General features: G+C 39.2%; 2 protein-coding genes across 2 annotated transcripts in view; both read right to left on the bottom strand.

Moving 5' to 3' along the window:
- The window catches only part of NTPCR (nucleoside-triphosphatase, cancer-related), an 805,437-nt gene that overhangs the window by 162,220 nt on the left and 620,288 nt on the right, over positions 1–22,929 (bottom strand). The window lies entirely within an intron of this gene.
- On the bottom strand, positions 9,684–13,067 carry MAP10 (microtubule associated protein 10). The gene has a single exon (XM_050769823.1). It carries the CDS (start codon positions 12,636–12,638, stop codon positions 9,915–9,917), a length of 2,724 nt encoding a protein of 907 aa, XP_050625780.1. The 5' UTR covers positions 12,639–13,067; the 3' UTR covers positions 9,684–9,914.

The raw sequence follows: 22,929 nt of genomic DNA, 5'->3' as shown, positions 1-22,929 counted from the left end.
TATCCTTTGTCAGTTTGGGGCTAGGAGGTGAAGAAAGAACTCTCACATGCTGCTAGTGGCATGGCAAATGGTTCAACTGCTTTGGAGAGTGACTTGGCAATGTTGAAGATATGCATAACTTAGGGCCTGATATTCCAGTTCTACGTATAAAACCCTAAGGAAATTCAAGCGCATGTGAACAGAGAGATAAAAATATGAATTGCAGCACTGTTTCCAATAAGGGAAATCTGGAAACAACCTATGCATCCCCCAGTGGAAATGCAAAGGAAATACAGCAAGCCCAGAGCAAGAGTTACCCCTTGGAAGGGAAGCCAAAGCAATGGGGAGGGGAAACAAAAGACTTTCAGTTGTATCTGTTTATTTATGAGAAAATAAGGGAGGGAGGGAGGGAGGGAGAAAGAGAAAGACTGAAAACACAGCACAATGTCATCACTGAGTTAAATCTGGGTGATGTGTACATAGGAGTTCGTTGTGTTATTTATTCTTCTGAATGTTTGAAATACTACATAGTAAAAGCAAGTTACTGGGACCACATTCATTTGCATTCTCATTCTGTATAATGCACACAGTGAAACTGGTTGCCTACAAAGAGAATGTTAAAATTTAAATTCAGGTACAAAGTGGTCTAAATATACACCACAGTCTAGCTCCTCCTAACACTCTGATAGTGTTAAAGGAAGTTTTATTTGTTGTAGGTTTTATAACCAAGCTATTTGAAGGAATGCAGTTGAAGCATGGAGATCAGAGTGTTTCAATCTTCTGGTGTCTCTTAGGAGGTGCCATATGTTGGAATCATTGTCAGCCAGAAAAACATCCGCTACAAAAGTGCATCCTTCTGGGGGAAGTCAGTTTGCATAACTTATCCCAAGAGTAAATTCAGACAATGGGGCAGCATCAAGAATGGGCAATGACATCATCCTGGTTTGTGTTCATCTCCGTTCTTAACCCAGGTGGACCCAAATAGTATCAGCCAAGTGGATTGGTTTGAGGAGTTATCAAAATAGTTTTGTCTTGGTTTCCTCCTTGGGATAGCAGGGGACTAAGCAAGCTAGTTTCATGGATCATTATTCCAAGCGTCCAACCTCCAAATTTCTAGATAGCAGAGTAACTCTTAGCTAAGCAGTGAGGTCGACAAAGTGTGAAACACCATAATTTGTAAGATGAGAATTTATGCTAGTATTAATTATTGTTTCTATTCAATTCCACATACATTCATGAAGCATATATGCTATGGTTTGAATGTTTTCGTCCTCTCCAAAATTCATGTTGAAACTTAATCTCCAATGCAACATACGAAGAAGTGTGGCCTTTAGGAGGTGATTGAGTCATGTCATAAATAGAATTAGGTGCCCTTATGAAAGGGCCTGAGAAGGGAGTTCATCTCTCTTGGTCTTCTGCCCCTTCTTCCATATAAGGACCCAGTATTCATCCTCTCCAGAGGATACAGAAACATAGTACCATCGTGGAATTGGAGATTGAGTCCTCACCAGACACTGAACCTGCTGGTGCCAGGATATTAGACTCCCAGCCTTCAGAACTGTGAGAAATAAATTTCTGTTTTTAAAATAAATTACCCAGTCTGTGGTATTTTATTATACCAGCACAAATGAACCGAGACAATATGTTTTGTGAAGGCACTGTGCTAGCCTCCTTGCTAGTGATTAGGGAGAAGAAAATTAAATAAGACATTCTCAACATATACATCTGTACAGGTAGTTGGCACAGGTAAACCAGATTTTATTTATTTAAGTTAGCACTGCCAACTTCATTTCCATAAGAGGACACAGAAAACTCTGCAAAAAAAGGTTCTTGGACTCTTCCCATAACACTCTAAAGGTCACTCTTGGTTATGTAAATAGAAGTAGCATAACATATGTTATGGGTTGAACATTTGTCGCCTTCCAAACTCATGTTGAAATTTATTGCCATTGGAATGGTACTAGGAAGAGGGATGTTTAAGAGGTAGTTAGGTCATGAGGGCTCTGTCCTCATGAATAATGTCATGTCGTTATCATGGGAATGGGTTCCTTATAAAAAGATGAGTTTGTCCCCCTTTAGACTCTCAGTCACTCACCTTTGGCCATGTTATGATGCAGCAGAAGTCCCTCTCCAAGTGCCAGCCCCTCAATCTTGTACTTCTTAGCCTCCAGAACTGTGAGCCAATAAACTTCAGTTCATCTAAATTCCCGGTCTGTGGTATGCTGTTATAGCAGCATAAATGAACTAAGACAACATCTATTGGCCTACAGATCTCAGATTCTTTTTGTGATTTGGTGGAAATGGAGAGAGGGAAAGTAAATTTGCATGGAGTTAAGTAGGCTTCAGTGAGGAATAAGATAAAGCCCATGACCCTTTCTCTTTAGATGATTAGAATTATTAGGAACTCTGAGGTTTTAGGATAATGTCAGTCAAAGTTCTCTTGTAGGAAAGGACCTTAAAAACCCAAAGAAAACGAGGAAAGTAACAACCTGTACTAGTGATCCTTGTTCCACACAGAATATATAGAGCGTCATGAAGAAGGCCTTTAAGACAACTCCAGACCCAGCCACCCCATTAATGTTAGCTTGTCAGTAAAAACCATAATCACTTGTACCTTGGAGATCTGTGTGGCAAACAGAACCAGGGAGGCAACTGGTCTTTAGATGCAACACTGTGTCACAGCAATAGAAGCCACAGCAGTTGAAAACTAAGCCTAGTTGGTGGGCAGATCACATGGCCTGGCATTTGTAAGCAAGAGCAACCAAGCAAATAAGGCCAAGTAAGCTTCTCAGGATCTTGGACCATTTAGGATGATGGGGTTCATAAAAACTTGGTGCTGGATTTCCTGCTAACATAAATATATGGAGTTAGAATAATCCACTGGAATGTAAAAGGGGGATTGTTATATTTATACCCCACACTAGTGCAGGGGGCCATACTGGTTATACTTACATATCCCAAGAACATCTCCAAAACAACCCATTTGAAGGGCATAGCACTACTATAGAAGTCTGCAACTGGTGCTAAAGAAACATTATGAAGAAAGTCAATCTTTATAAAAATCCTTGGAAATCACCGTAACTGACAAGAATAGAGACAGTTAATAAATGGTTATGTATTGTTCAATAATTTCATGTTATGTACTGAAAATACTGTATGCAGAATCACATTAGCTCTACCTCCCAAGAGTTACTATGAGTAATCCTGTATACAAGTGTTAGAAGCCAAATTTGTCAGTAGTGTGAAATGTAGGCATTTTAGTTCAGACTGTAAAATTAAAATTTTAAAGATAATGTTCTAGATTCTAAAGAGAAAATGTGTAGCCCCCAACAGAGTATGCTTCAGTATGATACACATCAACTATGCCCACAAACGTAGTGCCAAATACTATATGTACTTGGATAACACAATGGAAAACCTGTAAGCAATTGGATTTGCCTCTACCAGCTTGGAGTAACAACCAGGGCCAGCTATACAATTTGTGGCACTCCATCAAAAATGAAAATGTAGACCTTATTGCTCAAAAAAGGAACAAAAAGGGATCTTTTTTAAAGTACCTAAAATATAAAGCTTTTTCCTTTCTTTCAAAGTCTCCTCATCTTGATTTGCCATGGTGTTTTTTATTGGCCACTTGCATTATTTTTCCATTGCTGCATAACAAATTAGTAGCTTAAAACAATAGCCATGTTTTCTGATATCGTTCATGGGTCAGGAGTCCAGGCATTGCTTAGGTGGGTCCTCTGCTCAAGGCATCTAAAATAGTCAGATGTGTAAAATCAAAGGATGGAATGGGGTTGTCAGGGGCTGAGGTGAGGGGGATATGGGAAATTATTAATCATTGGGCATAAAGTGTCAGTCAAGCAAGGTTAATAAGCTCTAGAGAGCTGCTGTGCCTACAGTCAACAAGAATGAATTGTATGCTTAAAAATTTGCTAGAAGCACAGATCTCATGTTAAATGTTCTTATCATAACACAACAAAATAAAATAAAATAAACTGGAATTTAATCTATTGATAGACTCTGATTCTGGAAATATTATAAGGATTAAAGGAACATTATTTTTCTGAGATTTATGCTGAAAGTCTTTCAGTTTCTCTATGAAAGTGAGAAAGGCAATGAATATGGAAAACAGCCTGTTTCCTCATCTATATTAATACTTAGCTCACAGGGTTCTGGTAAAGATGAAGTGAGATAGTGGAAGTCCTTCATAAGTTGTAAAGTGCTGTTCAGTATAAGAAGACATTAGTGTTAAAATTAATGAAAACAACACATCAACAAATTACTTTTTTTTATTAGCAATCCTATTTGCCAATGAAAAATGAAGCCATAATTTTAGTAAGATCCTGCCTCTCACACTGGTTTTTAGAGGCGGACAGTCGGAACTCACACTGTGATCAGTGAGGTAGGAAGAGGGCACCAAGAAATCACTGCAGAAAAGAAGCACTATAATAGTTTCCCCTGAAAATGTAAGTTCTGCCCTCCGACATACTTGGCTTCTGGCTATTACAGAGAATATCAAGGATATAGAGTACTTTGCTAACAAGAAGCATGCATGTTCATACTCAGGACTTCTTTTTTTTTTTTTTTTTTTTTTTTTTTGTGGAGATGGAGTCTCACTTTTGTCACCCATGCTGGACTTTCTCAGGAGATTACAAAGATCTTTTACCTCAAGTTAACAAACACTATCCCAGAGTACTCAGAAATAGTCTTAAAAAGGTTGGATATGCAAGAAACAATTTTCAGGCCAACTCTTTTGACAATAGACTCCTCTGTATCTAAAGCAATCCACTATTTGTTATGTCATTCTGAGGCCAGAATTCAGTCCCAATTCCCTCCACAAGGTTGATGCTGAAATCGTTAAGTAATGAGATACAGTACTCAAGACAGCTGATGGGTGTGAGACTCTCTGTGATTGAACAGCTTCCCTTAATAAAACAAAATGTGAAGTGCTCCAAGGTCTTTGGTGAAGAAAAGCTGAAGGAAAAATCTTTGGGTAGAAAGAAGGGATTTTTCTAAAAGCTCCTATATATTTTTTCTCAGTCTTTTGATAATGTAGACTCTAGGGGTATGCCGCACCCCCTTTAGGATTTCTGCTCAATTATGAGCCACAACCAAAGTCATTTCCTATTGCTCATATGGATCAACTAGAAGATCCTTGAAAAAGAACAATATTAAAACCAAGAAGCACATAGAAAGGGACACAACATAGAGTATCTAAATAGTCAAGCTACAAGTATAGGTTTCTGATCCTGCAGTAACCAACTGACTTACTGACTTAGGGACCTCTTCTCTTCCATGTTCTTTCTGAATATGACCTTCAGTTGTTACCTTGTCTCACTATTGCTCAGGAGCTCATCTAATTTCCTGTGCTGCCCTGTTCCTGGAAAGCACAAACTTCCTTTTGATTTAAAACCCAAATATTTTCATGGATTTCTGCTACCAAGCGCTTCACTACTTACAGTATCTGGCCTGAAAGCTAAGTCTCATCCCTTCCCAACTTGTTCTGTAAGTTTGTACCTATTTTATCATGATGCATTATGACAGCTCCTTCCCCACTCACCCCATCCCCACCCCAGTCCTCAAGGTATTCAAAGGAAAGAATAAACATTTATTGTGTACCTACTATGAAAAAACATGGAATATATAAACAGGAAAACAAATTGTTTAGGAGGTTTTAAAACAACCTCCTATAGGAGGGGCTACTTACCTAGGTTTGCAGGGAAACGTATGCTTCCCAGCACTGATACACCACTTTCTTACTCTTTTAGAACATTTTGTCTTTACTGGGGACCTGGATCAGTGTTTCCTTTCTTTCTGTATAAAGGACATTTTGTAGTCCCCTCTCCTGAGTACTCTGCACAAAGTACTCTGCACAAAGCTAGATGCCCCATTTTGCTTAATATTTTGAGATACTTCTTCTGCTTGGTTTTGTGGCTCTGCTCTGTGACTTAAAGTCTTCTTCCCTGGCCAGAAATCTGTGCTGCCTCTTTTATCATCATGGACTTCTTTTGCCTTGCTATGCTATAGGAAAGTTGTTTAAACCTTCTGGAAGGAAGAGTTGATTTCTTGACTGAAGTTTTAATTGAAAATACATCCCCCTAGGCTGGAATAAGACACCACGGTGCATTCTCTGTAATATCACTAAATACATCATCTAACACTCACTCACACTCACTGTTATATATGCTATATATGTTATTTGACTCAATCCTGAAACCAATTCTATAATGAAGAAAGTCTCCAAGGAGTAAAATAATCAAGGATGCAAACGCCATTTGTCTGCCTCCAATGACCAGGCTTATACTACTTTAATTTGCATGAGGGTTAGTAGTCTCACCAATAACATTGAGACAGTTTGAATATATGTTTTGGTGTCAAAGTTGAAAAATAGTTTTTCTCTTTGGTCCCAACACTTATTCTAGTAGATAATCTTGAGCCCACCCCAGCTTCTTCCCTGTCCTCAGGGTTCTGCTTTTCCCTCTGTTGTCCCTTAACCTGTTTCTATGCCCAAGCCCTGCTGACCAGCTTGAACTTAATCTGGGGCTCTGTTGGAAGATACCATCTTCTCATTTCTCCAGAAGCACTCTCATGGGGCTGTGTTGAAGAGTGGATTTGTAACCAATTTTTTCATCAACATAATCCCAACTGCTTTGTGTCTTCCAGAAGTTCCTCAAACTGGGTGTGTTGTCCACCACCAGCATTTTTGTTTTCCAGGGCTGCTTTGGGTGCATTCATATTTTTACATCGGTCATTTCAGTGGAATTTTGTAAGGAAAACACTATAACCTTTCCTTAGTACGCAATTTTGAAGCAAAACCTCTTATCTACGTTTTATAATTTTTTTTCTAGAATGAGTATAGTTCAGTATAACAGAGATCTGAGAAGAGTTTTTAAAAATAAGGAAATACTTCTAACACTATGGCTTGGCACTCCAAGCTAATGAAGATGCTCCTGAAGTCTGTTACTTCCTGGCATAACACTTAGGTCTCCAGAGAAAATCACTTAAGAAAGCCTTAGTCCTTGACCAAGTAAAGTTTTCCTTGTATTGTTTTAAGTTAAAAATAAGAAAAGAATGACTTAGCAAGTTTTGGCCTATATATTGTCATTCTATACAACTCCCTATTTAAATCTGAATTAAAACATAGCCTGAACAATGACTTTCTCTAGGCCTAAGGACAGTTTGATGCAGCAAATTTAAATATTATTTATATGTTGCTTTGCTATGAAATTTATTTGCCTTGCCAACAACACAGTGTGGTAATTTAAAAGCTGGGTTTTTTAATTAACAGTCTTGACCTGTATTTTGCTACCAATAAAAGTCTGGTTCCTAACTATAATTCCATACTAAATTCACTGCTTGTACATGAAGAAAAATCTAAATTAATTGACATGTAAAGGGGTGGCTCTCAGCACAAAGCCATAATAATTGCATGACAGAAGTTTAATATCATTGTTCTCTGCATCTGAAAATGTCATCAATAGCATGCATATGACTGAAGGGAAAAAACCCAGTGTATATTCTATGCATCTGCACAGCCCTCTGCAAATGTTTATAGGACAGTAATTATTGGCGGTTGGTTCCTAAGCTATAAACATTCAATATTACATAGAGGTAGATCTTAACATCTTTTCTGTGGCTCACTTTGCATTTTAGACCCTCTCCTACTCAGCTTTGTCCATAGCAGTTTAGATACCCATGCTATTCAGAAGACCTTTTGGAAGGTTTGCAATAGCTTGATTTTACAATGAAATGACAGTCTCCCTTACTTGTGACTTGAAATACTATTTCATGTTTCAATAATTTTAAGCAATTAAGGAGATAAATAAGTCTCCATGAATAGTATATATTACAAAATTCTCTTAAAATAAGCTTATAGATTGTAGAATTAAAACATGGACTAGAATTTGTAGAATGTAATAGGAAGCACTAAATACATGAAAACAGATATTTTTCACTAGAATTAGACCAGAAGAAACAATTATCACAATTCTAGAAATAAGTATTCATGGATTAACTCAAAGAGAAGCAGATTCAGCTGCTCAGTTTTGTAATTTAAAATGCATTACTTCTTTGGTCTTGTACCTTAGACATGCTAAATTAATCATTTTACCTATTCTTACCACAGACAATGACTTACTCTCTACCAAATAAAACGTTGGTTTATAAGGAATTATTTCTTTGATGATTCTGATATTGCTTATATTTTTATTGTCTCTTCCATAGTAATGACAAATTGCTATTAAACAATTTACACAGTTGACATCATTAAACATCTAGTTACAATACCTGGCATTAAAATATTTTGATTTTGTGAAATGTTATACTATATGCTTTGTATTTTAGAAAAATTAAGATCATAGCCACTAGCCATAGAAACCTTTCATATTTCAAAAATTTTACCGATATAATTTCTCTGCCTATTATTTTCAATAATTTAAAATATTCAAAACGTCATGACTACTTACTAGTGTTCATTTATAACCTAAAATCATCTGTTGTTCCTATTTTTTAGAACTCTGTTATTATGCTTAGCATTTGAGGCTGTCTGTAATCTGGCACTTTCCTTGCTCAACAAATGTCCTTTCTACCACTCTGTAGCATGAATCTATCATTCTACTCAAGATAATATTTTAAATTGTCCCATAAATATATCAGGCTCATTCCCATCATCATTCTTTCATTCATATTGCTCCCCAAAATATAACATCCTCTTCTCTCTTTTTACCATCTATCTATATTCTAGTATTATGATCATTCAGAATACCTATATAATTAATTACCTGTAAAGAAAGGAAATTAGAACCTCACTTCATACATTCAAAAATGTTAGATATATTTAAAAGTCTAAAAATTAAAGTATAACACAGCTAGAAGAAAATATATGTAAATATTTGAACACAGAATAAAGTCTAAATATAAAACCAATGGAATAAATTATAAATTATCACTGGATTTCATAAAAACAAATTTTCATACACTACAAATAACCATTGAACAAACTGAAATGACAAGAAACTGAACTCCTATATCAGAAACTGTATAGAAAGACACCTTTTTAAGTTCTCCTTTCCAAATATTTCAGAGAACACCTGAAGGCTATTTATATCAAGCAAAACAAAAATATTACAGTCAAACATATCTCCAATAAGGATTTTCTGCAGGTTTATTTTTAGGGAATCTGCTTATTTTTGCTGCTTCACTCTAAACCCTCCCATTAGGTATTTTAAATGCCTGGGCTTCATTTTTTTCAACAAATGTTTTTATTGCATTGCAGCCACATGCCAGGAATTGTGCTAGATACAAAAATATACTGATGTGTAGCAAATATGATCCCATCACACAACTGAAGGTTAGTGGAAGACAAACTTTAAGTAATTACACAAATTGTGGTTTTCAAAGAAAAGGTGCAGAGCACTATGACAGCATATAAAAGCAACTTCACCTATTGGGGACATGGGATATGTATATGTCAAGACGACTTCTTATCTACATACAACTGTAAGCTCTAAAACAGCAAGGGCTCTATCATAGAGAGATTCTGCATCTTTCTGCATCTAACACAGTAAGTCTTCTATATTTGTTAAATAATTTGTTCCAATTAAAATTTGAGGCTGTCCTTACTCACTAGCCTTCTTTTTTCAGTGCTGTGCATGAAGTCAGCTTTAGAATGATGAATACTGTAGACACTTTGAGAGACAATTTAGAAAGATATACTTTTATTCTTATGATTAAACAATTTAAAAAGAAATCTGTTTATATGATTTAATAGTCAATATTATCAGATTTAATGGTAGAATACTATTTAAACATCAAAGGAGTAACATTCATATTTCTTTAAAAAATTATTCACATAATTCATGAACTAAAACAGCTTTAAAATTTTTTTCACTAACAGTACACATAGGTTGTTGAAAGTTTTTTAAAAGCATGTATTTTTACACTGTGTATCCTGGAAGTTTATTTATTAATAATTCACAAATATCTTTGCATTGCTTGGAAATATTTAGTGAACCAACATCATCACTGTCTTCTTCAAAGTGATCTGATGTACTGCTATCCAGGACATTAAGTTCTAGTTCGGACACATTTGAAGGCAGGTAAGAACTCACTTGGGATGTTCGTGGTGACTGGCTTTTTTCTAAAGATTTCCAACTACTTCTGGTTTTAACAGAGATGTCTTGACCTCTCTTTGTAATTTGAGAATTGTGCATACTGTTTTGATCTATCCGGTTTTCTTTCTCGCCAGTCCAATGTGATGAAGATAAATCACTAGCCGAGATGCTAGATGCTTCCTCCAAACTTTTATCCTGAGTCTTTGAAATATGACATTTTCTGTATGAGTGGACAGGTGACCCAGCTGAAAAAGGTGGGCTAAGGATAGAACTCTTGTCACTACTAGCTTTCTTTTTGGACACTCTTGTTTCACTAGACTTCCTTGTATATTGACTATGTTTTGGATTTTCTGTCCTTGAACTGCTATCATGAGCTTTACTTCTGCTGGTGTCCTCAGTGGTACAGAAATCTTCAGAATAGCAAGGGCTAGACAAGTCATCCGAATACTTTAGTTCTGAGATGTTTTCATAGCAACTATTCTTATCTGGTCTATTGTCACTTACATCAGCCATAAGAATGTCATTATCTGTGGTTTTGACTTGTCTAATACCTATTTCTTTATCTACAATTCTGTCAACAACAGCATCCTGTTGGAAAACACACGGACTTTGGATTTTCATTTCCACATTTCCTCCCAAAATATTTGTAGGGGTGAGCCTTTCTGGAATAATGGAATTTGCAGGACTCACAACTTCTTCCAATGAAACATTATTGATTCTATTTTTACTACAATCAACTGTCTTTTTTTCAGTTGCATATTTCAGTTTAGTTTCTTTACTTGTTCTGGGATCATCAAAAACTCCACTGATTTGTCCTGAGGTATCACTATTTTCAGTAAAAGATGCATCTGAATCTAAATACTCATCTTTAGGCAGCTGTGGCTCCTGACTTTGTTCTGCAGAGCTTAATAGTTTAACTTTGGATGATGGAATTCTGAATTTTGTACCCAACATTTGTGACTGTGATTTTCTATATAGTTCTCTTTTTTCATGTACCACCAACATATCAGGATTTGTCAGCTTTAAACGTAGTCTTAATGTATTTGTTAAGCCATAAAGTAGCCTCCCTTTTGGAACTCTTTTTTGGAAGGTACCACTGCTCTTTTCAGAATATTTATCTTTCTTACAGTTTTCAATTTGGCTCTTTTTATACTGAAGACTCACTGACTTCTCACATCCCCCCATAGAACGCTTATCCTTCTTGGATTCAGACTGGCATGTGGATTTGGCAGAAGATTCGGGTGACTTCTTATCCTCATTCCTGTATAACCAGGCTAGGTGAGGATGTATATGAGCAGGACTTGTCACAGGTTGGTCATACAACAACGACAACTCAACTAACAAAGCATTTAACAAAGGCAACTGCCTTATTGTATTAATTCTATTTTGTTCAGTTTGACATGTTTGATTAGTTGCTCCTATATCCTGAATATGTGGAGGATTTACAAGCACTGGAGGATGCTCTTGTGTTGCAGAACTTGGATGTTTTAGACAACTCCTGTCTGTTGGGGGATTTACACGCTTTTTTTCAGGAGAAGCACCATCCAATTCCTCAGGTACATTCATTTGAGGCTCAATGGTGATTTTAGCCTGTGCAGGGGGCGGTTTTTCTTGGGTCAAGTTAGTGTAATACAAAGGAGGAGGGCAAAATATATTGGTCTCCATGTCCAACTCTGTGACTTCCTCATTTAGGGAGCTAACATTTCTCCCACTGACAGCACTTGAACATATAACAACAGAACTGGTTTTGCTATTCTCCACAGAACCCACATTATCAGATTCAGCCTTACTTTGGAGAACCATTTCCTTCAAATCCTTCTGTGCCTCTGGGATTTCTAATTCCCCCAGCGGCCTATCAGCCTCTCTGGGGCTTGGCTGTGAGGCTGGCTGCTGTAGCTGCTGTCTTTCCTGCTGGGTTTGGGGACTGACCTCCGCTCCGCCTCCTGTGGGGGTGACGGTGAGGGGCCGCTCAAGTTGGCCCAGCAGGCGGCTTCCCAGGTCAGTCAGGCGGTAGGCCAGTGCAATATCCCCAGTCCGCTCGCCCACTTGATTATGCAGGGGGAAACGTCCCCGGTGACGGTGGGAGCATCCGGAGGCGGCCGGCCCCACAACCCTGCGGGCCGCGGTGGCCAGCGAAATGTCGCAGGCCCCCAGGAGCTGTGGGGTGGGCGTCGGGCGCCCGGGGGGCAGCTGCAGCAGCAAGGTGGCAAGCGGGGTCCGCAGGAGCCGGCGGTGCAGGGTAGCAGGCTGCAGGCGGAAGAGGCAGGACTTGCCGCGACCGAAGCGGATCACGCCGGGCCACGGTTCGGGGGCGGGAGCGCCAGGGCCGTCAGGAGGGTAAACCAACAGCGTGGGGAAGTCCAGCAGGCGGAAGGCCACGGCGGGGCACACACCGCGCGGCGACGAGGCCTCCCCCTGCTCCTTTTCCTCCTCTTCTTCCTCCTGCTCCACTGCGGCAGCGGGGGGCGGCATCAGCCGAGCTTCCAAACGCACCCAGTCCACCAGCAGCTCCAGCGAGAAGAACCGCTCGGACAGCGAGCCCGCCATTGCTGTTGCCCCAGGAAACGCCGCCGCGGGCTCCGCAAACGGGAAGCTGAAGCCCCGGGCTCTCACGAGAAACCGGAGCAAAAGGGATCGCTGCCTGCTATCTCGCGAGATTTGCGGAAGCGCTCCTGCAGGTCCCCGGCGGTATCTGCTTTGGGAGTTTTGCTGCTGAATGTATTTGGCCCTTTTGTATGCATACTTGGTGTAAGCCTTTTTTTTGCCTCCAGACTTATATTAAGACAATTGCTGATGATAATGCTGAGGATATAAGTGATAAAAGACAGTGAGTTTTTTGGGTAATGGTTTTATCACTGCAGATCTTAATGTAATTTGGGGGTCAGATCAATATACCTGAGAAATATTGAAAGAAAATCAGGACTCTCCTTCCTTTCCCATGCTAAAAAAAGAGCCAGGTAGTTAACTGTCCACAGTAGGCCTTCTCTGTGTCTGCTGTTCTACCCAAAAGATGGTGACACTGCTCTCATGGCCGGGGAGCCCCTGCCTGGTAAATTAGAATAGTACAGAGACACACACACCACACACACACGGAGTGTGAATACACTGGCAAAAACTCTCCTTGGCTGAACTTTGGTCAGGCTCATCTAAGTCTTCTTTCCGATCAGGCTTTGACCTTGGCTTCCAATCCTGTGGAGCCTGAATCACCGAGTTGTAGCAAGAGTCTTGCTATAGCCATTGAGAGAGAAACCCCAACCCTTCATACCTGATTACCATCGATACCTGATCAAATTCTTCATTTTCTACCATAGTATCTGACCACACTGGCCTGCCTTCAGCAAATATCCTATTAGGTCTGTTTAATCAGAACCCTCCCACCCCTGAAGTTTCCTATTAGTAAGTTTCCATCCACTTGACCCAACGCCCCTTTGGCTTTAAATCCCCACTTGTCCATGCTGTATTTGGAATTGAGCCCAGCTCTGTATTGAGATCTCTTTTACTGCAGTAGTTCCTGAATACAGTGTTTTTGCCACTTCAGCTACTGTCTGGCCCTGTTTTTTATTTGACAACATTTCCAGCTAAGCCATCATGATGCATGACAGTAATGTTAATGATCCCATCAATAAAACAAATATGTATACATAAATATACACACACCTCCAGAGACACAGAGAACTTACTGCTCTATCCAGATATTTTAAGAAACATACTCGTAACCTCAATGAGCTAGCCAGCTAGGAATCCAAGTCCAGTATATGGAGAGCCTTGAATGCCATGGTAAAGCATTTGGACTACATTCTGTATAAATTGTTTTGATTGAATAAGTATATCATATCAATATTTGGAAATGCAGCATGGGGAGGAATACAAAGGATGGATTCTACTAATTAGAAATTGGATTCAGAGCAATCTATTAGAAGACTACTGCAGTGGTCTATGAGGCAGATAATTATGACCTGCACATGGTCAGGACTAGTGGAAATTAAAAAGAGGTGGCAGAAGAGGCATTTGTGATGGAGGAATTTTAAAATTTGGTGAATGGGAAAGAAAAGTCATGGGTGAAAAATTTCTGCTACTGAAGGTGAAAATATTGAGGAGGCGCAGATTTGATGGAAAAAATTTTTTTTGAGTTTTGGGATATGTAGAGTTTGAAGTACCTGCTGCTGGGCATTATATATGTACAACTTTATTCAGCTTTATAGATTACAGTTAAATTATATTGCTTCCATGCTCAGAATAACATTGTGAAGCTCAAGAGAAATTCAGAACTGGAGGGATATGATGCTTTAGTATGAAGAGTCATTGCAATATATAAATACAAGATACTTCTCGGGCCAGGTGCAGTGGCTCATGCCTGTAATCCCAGCACTTTGGGAGGCCGAGGTGGGTGGAACACGAGGTCAGGAGATTGAGACCAGCCTGGCCAAGATGGTGAAGCCCCGTCTCTACTAAAAATACAAAAATTACCTGGGTGTGGTAGTGCATGCCTGTAATCCCAGGTACTTGGGAGACTGAGGCAAGAGAATCGCTTGAACCAGGGAGTCGGAGGTTGCAGTGAGCCGAGATTGCGCCACTGCACTCCAGCCTGGTGAAAAAGCGAGACTCCATCTCCAAAAAAAAAAAAAATTACAAGATACTTTTCTAGGCTTTGAGAATCTTGCTATGTACTTACAGAGGACACATATCAAGCAACATGTTCAATGGATAGATGATGTAGAGCAATAAAAAAATGACATCATCACAAGTGAAAAGCAATGAGGTATTGCGTCCACGTGTGCCAGAGTAATACAGTAGATAAAATTCCTCATAGAAGATATCCTGTAGTTAGCCTTTTGAATGAGGTTAATAGTGTACACTAGTAGCACTTGTATGTCTCTTACATATGAATAGAAAAAGCAAAGTCCCTCTTCTATAAAGACATTAGTTCTGCAATATGTAGTTTCTGCAATGATAATAACTTATCTACCCAACTACTCCACATGACTGGTATTATAATATGTGAATAATATTTTATAATTGTAAATAATGCCAAAGGTAACAAATAAAATTTTGCCATGACAAATATTTTCCCCATGTTTCTACACCACACATGGAGAAGTAGCACAGTGCAGTAGCTGAGCGCCTGGGTTCTGGAAGCAAACTACCTGGCTCAAATCCTGGTCCTGTGACCTTATACTAGTTTCCGAACTCTCTGTGAATCATTATCCTCTTTTAAAAAATACAGTTACAGTAACTACCTCATAAAAATATTATGTGTGTTAAGTGAATTAATATTTACAAAACTCTTAGAACAGTGCCTAGCATATAGTAAATATTTGTTAAAATAAATATTGTTTCATTTATTATTTCCCACATGGCAGACTTTAGCTGAGTGTTTAAAACACTGCTATTGTAGTTAGCAAAAAAATAATTTATCCAACATGGGCCCATTATTTTCAATCTGTAAAAGGTTTTATGCTCTGTATTTTATTTTTCATGCAGGAGCTAGCTGTTTTTTTCACAGGTCAAGGTCAGGCTAGGCAAAAGACTATGGATTATTGAAATCTAAAAAGCTACTGTCATTGGAGAGAGAAGTAGGGAAGGACACAAGTAAAAAGTATGAGTTTCAGTGTGTGATATGCTGAGTTTGATACCTCATATACATCCAGGTAGATACATCTAACTTAGATATATGGATATGAAACTTACAAGAGAGGTCTGGGCTGAAAGGATACATCAAAAGTTGGATGGCAACCTAATTTCTTCATATAAGACCTGAATTAGTATAGTAATGAGACATTATTTTCTTCTTTTATGTAAATTACTTTGAAACAGTACATATTGCAAGAATTTTGGGTTGATCTCTGATGATCAGATATGATGTTAACTACCTTTTCTAGGGGAAATAACTTTGGGGTGAGAAGGGGCAGAGGAAGTCAGCATCATTAACTAAGGTAGTACACCTTCAAGACATGATGGGACTAATAATTTGGGCTGGAAGCAGAAACTGAATTAGTAAAACTCACTGAGCTGTGTGAGTCTGGCTGTTTAGAGGCAAACCTGTTGTCATAGGGCTGTGGACACCAAGAAATAGATTCAGCAGATGGATCATTGTAGCAGGAGTAGTAACAAAGTGGCTGTCGTTGGAGTTAAGTAGGAGAGCAGTTGGTCTAGTTTGGAGCAGAAGCCCAGATACATGGAAAATGTCATGGAGCCTGGAAAACCCAAGTGCATGTCATGGATGCAACCTAATCTACTTAGCTTCGGAAAATGGAAAGGAGCTCCTGGGCTGTCGAGGGAAGTGATGTGGCCATCCAGTTGTTTGCACTGAGCAAACACTGATTAGGAGAAATGTGTGTCTAGTCGACATGAAAATGTCCAAGGCTTATTCTAGAAGCACCAAATACTAATTCCAGGTCTCACTATTGGGGACATCCTGCTGCCTACAGACTTCCTTGCTTAATCAGGATTAGCTCTAGAACCAAGTACAACCACCCATAATTGGCAGAGACAGAGGGGACTGAAGATATCCTCTCCCACCAGGTGGAAGAAACAGAGCTGAGGGAAGAAGAACCTGTGTGAATCTAACTAGGAGGAAATGAAATTCAACATCCCTTATTTCAGAATAATTCTTTACACCAGTGTCTCCTTTCCCCAACAAAAAGAATGTAACACCAATACCACACGATCTTACTTATAAGTGGGAGCTAAACATTGAGTACACTTGGACATAAAGATGGGGACAATAGATACTGGGGACTACTAGAGGGGAGAGGGTGGGGAAAGAGGGTTGCAAAACTACCTGTCGGAAACTATGCCCACTACCTGGGTGAAGGGATCATTTGTACACCAAACTTCAATCACCTGCAATTTAATAAAATAATGAAAGACCCAGTAAGAAATAATTCTAGAGGAAAATTTTTTTAAAAATAAACCAGAAAATGTAATCTGCAGTCTTGAAAATCGAAATGTGAAAAGACCAGGTGAAAGCCTTTTTCCCTTGACCATGGTTTAAAACCCCTAGCATATGCTTATTTGCATGGCAAGCCTGGCAACCTTAGCTCTTAGAATTCCTCTGGAGACAGACTGGGAAGTTGGGAGTTCTTGTTGCAGCTCTCTTTCCCTCAGGTCCTCTTCTGTTGTCTCCCAAGGGCTTGCATTTCAGGATTCTAGACATATACTGTATTTCTGGAGCAAGAAAATTTCAGTCAGGAGAAGCCGATTTCTAGTCATTCATTCAGGACTTCAGATTAAAGCCTGTTTTAAGCAGAAAGCTGCCCTGACTCTAGACCTGATTAGAGGTTCCTGAAATCTAAGCCAGATATCTCCCTCTTTGCTAACTGGATTACAAATGGATCTCACACAACTTAACACCACAAATGACCAGAACTTTAATAACATTCACCTTGACATGTTTCATCATTGGTAAAGATGGCATGACTCTATCTTCAGAATAAATCTCCAGTGTTTGAATGTGGATCTTTTTCTTTGTTTCCAGTCTTTTCATTCCCTTCTTTTTCTAAATTTCTGGAAATGGGGAATCATAGCTTTTCCATGTGTTGTCATTAAATCAGGGGCAGAGTTATGATCAGAACATGATTACCATTTCCAATATCACATACAAAATAGCTGTGGTAAATAAATGCAAATAATCTAAAAATATTCTGCAAAATGGTACCAAGGCTCTGCATTGCATTTTCAGTTTTTATTTTAAACTTGCTAGAACTTGATACTGGAAATTCATTCACTTGAGAAGGACAAGGAGAAAGATTAGAGGGTGGAAGGAAGGGAGGGGCTGGGAGCTGGGGAGTAAACAAAGGAACTACTAGAGATTAAAGGGAAAGAATGGCCTATACCCCACTCCGATAAATCTCTCTACCAGAAAGGAAGGGGAAAAAGAAATTATGAAGCATCCTAAGGTATTGGAAATATATGAGTCCATTAATAAGCTAAATCGTATATACAATTGTAGGAGTGGTTTAGTGAAAATTATTTGACTGTCATTGGCAATTAGAAATGTATCATAGTGGAGGCCAGATGCAGTGGCTCATGCCTGTAATCCCAGCACTTTGGGAGGCCGAGGCGGGCAGATCATGAGGTCAAGAGATTGAGACCAACCTGGCCAATATGGTGAAATCCCGTCTCTACTAAAAATACAAAAATTAGCTGGGCATGGTGATTCATGCCTGTAGTCTCAGCTACTCAAGAGGCAGGAGAATCGCTTGAACCTGGGAGGCGGAGGCTGCAGTGAGCCGAGATTGTGCCACTGCACTCCAGCCTGGGTAACAAGAATGAAACTCCATCTCAAAAAAAAAAAAAAAAAAAAGAAAGAAAGAAAGAAAAGAAGAAGTGTAGCGTAGTGGAATCAACATAGTCTTTGAAGTCGGGTAGTCCTGGATTAAAATATCAGCTTCTCCATTTTATACCCATGTAACTCTAGGAAAAGTTCTTCAACTCTGGGAATTTTCCTCCCATGTTATCTCACAGATTTTCAAACTATGGTGTGCATGTTAAAATGCAGAATCTTAGGTCCATCTTCCAGAGATTTTGATTTCCTAGGTCTGAGGCAAGGCCCACAAATATACATTTCTAACTATCATCCCAGATGATTTTGATACAGGGAGTTACTGGACTTTTCTTTGAGAATCACCATCCTAGTTTATGGCACATTGCAGATAGCCATATTTCTGTCTTCTGCATTTGTAACAAGTATATGCTGATCATATAGTAGTATCATATACAACAAGTAGTATAATCATGCCAATAGAATAGTATGAAAGATTTATGTAATCATAGCTCCTTCTTTCACACTTTCAGTGTGAAATGGAAGAAATGAAGTAGGTAACCTTTAGCAATGAAGCATTACTGTCAACATGCCACCATGCCAAGAGATGCCAATGTAGCAGCAACAACAGCAGCCTTGAGAGAGAGACAGCTTACCATCAAGTACTCAGAAGAAGCTTCAGAAAGCCCCCAGAGGAAGGGAGTTTATGAGAAACCCCCTCATAAGCAGAATGCTGCCTGCCAAGACACCAAAACCACTGTTCTGCCCCAGGAAAGACTGACTACGGATTCCTTGGACAGAGTACCCTCCTGCCTTCAGTTAGCGGGGAGGGCTGAAACATCAAATCTTGCTCATAAATTCTTTCCTTCCCATGCATATAAACACTGTTAGGTATTTTGGCCTAGACCATCTTGTCAAGACTCTGTAAATAGTTGCCCCATGTAGTAGAATTAGGTTTAAATTGGGTTTATTTTAAATTACTTGTTAAATAAAAATTATAGGAGGCCATTGTTTTGGACTAAGCTCCTGCACTAGGCCCCAACAGACTAAAAATCAAAATGCAGTAATTCACGCCGTAATTTCAGGTCACCAAACTGAAATTAAGTTATGTGACTGTCTCTCTATCAGGAGAAAGGGATAACTGCTTTAATCCTTACCATAAAAAGTAACGTGATGTTAACCAATTGGTTATTTCTCTATTGTTCCATTTTCCTGCTCCTGCCTTACAAAGGAAGTAAGTTTGAAATGAACAATGCACTTTGTGTTCTTGCTTTCTGCTTTCTTGGGCCCTTCTCTGTTTATAAAGCCGACCTCTTTGGCTCAGCTCTGTGAAACACTGATTCTATTTTGTGGAGTGAAGGGTTTTCTGATTCTAGAATAGCCAATATAGCCAACTGAGATCTTTAAACTAAATTTGTTGCGATTTTGTCTTTTGACACTACTCACTCATAATTTAGATTTTTCTAAAAGATAGCCAGCTGTTCTTTTCATAATTAGGAAGATATGGGAAATAAATCAAAAGTCTTGATAATTGTAGCAAGCAGATTTGTCCTTTAGGAGACTCTTACCAAAACGGGAGCTTGGGGTACACTGAGATAGCTCTATAAATAGCTGCCAGTTTTATCGAGCTTATCATATGTGCTTGGCATTGCATTTGATCTCTTACAGACTGTATTTAATCTTCATAACAACTCCATGAAATTATTGGCATACTCTTAAGGAAACCAGTGTAACTAACTTGGAGACGTTAAATAATGTATTCAAAGTTACATAGCAAGTAAGTGGTAAAGTATCATTAAAATACATTTCTGCCTGTCTTTGAAAAAATAGCTTGTGTTCATCCCACTAGACTCCTTCATCTTATTTGTTTATGCTCAAGGAAAGTATTAATGTACAGGAAACTGACACTATCCAATTGGAACATGTATTTGGGGGTACAAAGGAGCAATTTAACAATACCACAAGGAAACAAAGAGGCAAATGCTAAACATCTTATGTTTTGTAAGAAAACAGACCCGACTTAAGTAACAAATTAGGGGCATGTAAAAAGGGGAGGTAGAGAAGTGGGTTGCTCCAGATTATGTTTCTTTTTTTTGGTTTCTTTTTTTTTTTTTGAGATGGAGTCTCGCTGCTGTTGCACAGGCTGGAGTGCAGTGGTGCAATCTCGGCTCACTGCAACCTCCACCTCCCCAGTTCAAGCAACTTTCCTTCCTCAGCCTCCCGGGTAACTGGGATTACAGGCGTGCGCTACCATGCCTGGCTAATTTTTGCATATTTAGTAGGCACGGGGTTTTCTGGCATGTTGGCCAGGCTGGTCTCGAACTCCTGACCTCAGATGATCCACCAGCCTCGGCCTCCCAAAGTGTTAAGATTACAGGCATTAGCCACCATGCCCAGCTCAGATTCTGTTTTAGCAGACACAACCATCAAATGTGACGTGTGCACCTTCTTCGAATTCTTAAATAAACCGTCTGAACAAAACAACGTGTTTGAGACAACAGGGGTGATTTCAGTACTGATTGCTTTTAGATGATACAAAATAATTATAGTTTAAGGTTAAGTGTGTTAAACTCATGAAGGTTAGCTATGTTGATGGAAAAACCAAACTCTGTAAAACATTTAAAGAGGTTTAATCTGAGCCAATATGAGTGACCATGGCCAGGGGTGGGGGGACAGTGAAAAGAGGTCCTGAGAAAAGTGTGCCCAAGGCAGTCAGGTTACAGGTTGGTTTCATACATTTAAGGGAGATAGGAATTGTAGGGAAAATCGTAGTACATGAAAGGTGTACATTGGTTGCAGGATATCTTGGAATGGGACCTTATGGGTGAATTCAAATATTTTCTGATTGGCAATTGGTTGAAAGAGTTATGCTTTGTCTCAGGACTTGAAGTCAGTGGAAAGAGATACTTGAATTATGATAAGGGGGATTGTGAAGATGAAGGTTCTTGTCATGTAGATGAAGCCTCCAGGCAACATCCTTTAAAGAAAATAGGTAGTAAATGTTGCTTTTCAGACCTTAAAATGTGTCAGACTCTTGGTTCATCTCCCCTAGATCCAGCAATGGCCTGGCTGCATTAATGGAGATTGCCTACAGATACAAATTTCCCCCAGCAAAGAAAGCTTTCAGGGCCATTTCAAAAGATGTCAAAGAAATATATTTTGGGGTAAAATATTTTTATGTCCTTCAGGGTCTTCTGTCATATGATGCTATACCAGAATCAGGTTGGAATTTGGTATCTTAGTGCCACAAAAATTCAGTTTTTCAGTCTCATGATCTCTGTTTTAATGTTAATGCTGGTCGGGGTGCCTAAACTCCAAAAAGAAGGGGTGTGTTGAGGCATGTCCAGCCTCCCTTCCCATCATGATTGGGGATTCAATTTTTTAGGTTGCTCTGGGGTCCCCTTGGCCCGGTGGGGAGGGTTTCATTCAGTTGGTTGCTGGAGGGTTTAGGATTTTATTTTTAGTTTACAGCTACGAGAATACTCATGCAGGTAAGAGCTACAAACTGAAGTAGTAGGACTGAAATGACAATGCCTGGAATTTGCTTTATGATGCCTCAAGGAAAAAGAAAAACCACATAAGAAAAGCCAGTGTGGCAAAGTCTTGACAATTAGGGAATCTATGGGGTAGGCATATGGAGTATATGGAGTTACTTGTGGTTTTTCTGTACTTTAGTGATGTTTTAACCTTTTTATAAACTAATAGTGGATTTTCTTTCACAAGTTTCAGATTAGCCGTAAAAGACTGTGAACTTGAGTATAGCACCAGATACCAGTACTGTAGAAACTAACCACAATGTATAATCATGTTTTCAGGGGAAATTGCTTTTTACTGCTAGAGCTGTGAGAATCTAGAATATCCAGAATTAAGTTCTGATGGCTGTCCTGGGTAGCTACCTAAAATGAGGGGTATTTGTAAGTAGGTCATATATAAATAGCATGCCTCCTTTTTATAGATCTTAAAGGCCAAGCATGTTTAAAATTCCTTCTGCCCTTGCTTCATTTCTCAATGCCAGCCACTTCAAGGTGGGGGGGCAGAGGGGCAGGAAGGGGACCCTCATCGCCTTTTCTTTTGTATGTACATATTATCCTTTAATTTACTTCCCTGTCAACCAGCTATTTTAGGATGATAGCCACAATTTACATTCACAAGTTTATTTTTCTTTAAAACATACATGTGTTTATCGTGTTTTGAACTGGAAATTCAAAAGGCAAACTCAGATCAGTAGGTACCTTTTTTTTTTTTTTTTTTTTTTTTTTTGGAGATGGAGTCTTGTTCTGTCACCCAGGCTGGAGTGCAGTGGCTCGATCTCGGCTCACTGCAACCTCTTCCTCCCGGGTTCAAGCAATTCTCCCATTTCAGCCTCCCAAGTAGCTGGGATTAGAGGCATGTGCCTCCAATCTGGCTAATTTATGTTATTTTCACTAGAGGCGGGGTTTTGCCATGTTGGTCAGGCTGGTCTCGGACCCCTGACCTTGGGTGTTACACTTGCCTTGGCCTCCCAAAGTGCTGGGATTACAGGCATAAGCCACCACACCTGGCTGGTACCATGCTTTATATGTATCATAAAATGCT

Source organism: Macaca thibetana, chromosome 1, assembly GCF_024542745.1.
Source record: "Macaca thibetana thibetana isolate TM-01 chromosome 1, ASM2454274v1, whole genome shotgun sequence".
Lineage (NCBI taxonomy): Eukaryota > Metazoa > Chordata > Mammalia > Primates > Cercopithecidae > Macaca > Macaca thibetana.
Note: the sequence above shows the minus strand (reverse complement) of the source record. Positions and strands in the feature narration are given on the sequence as shown.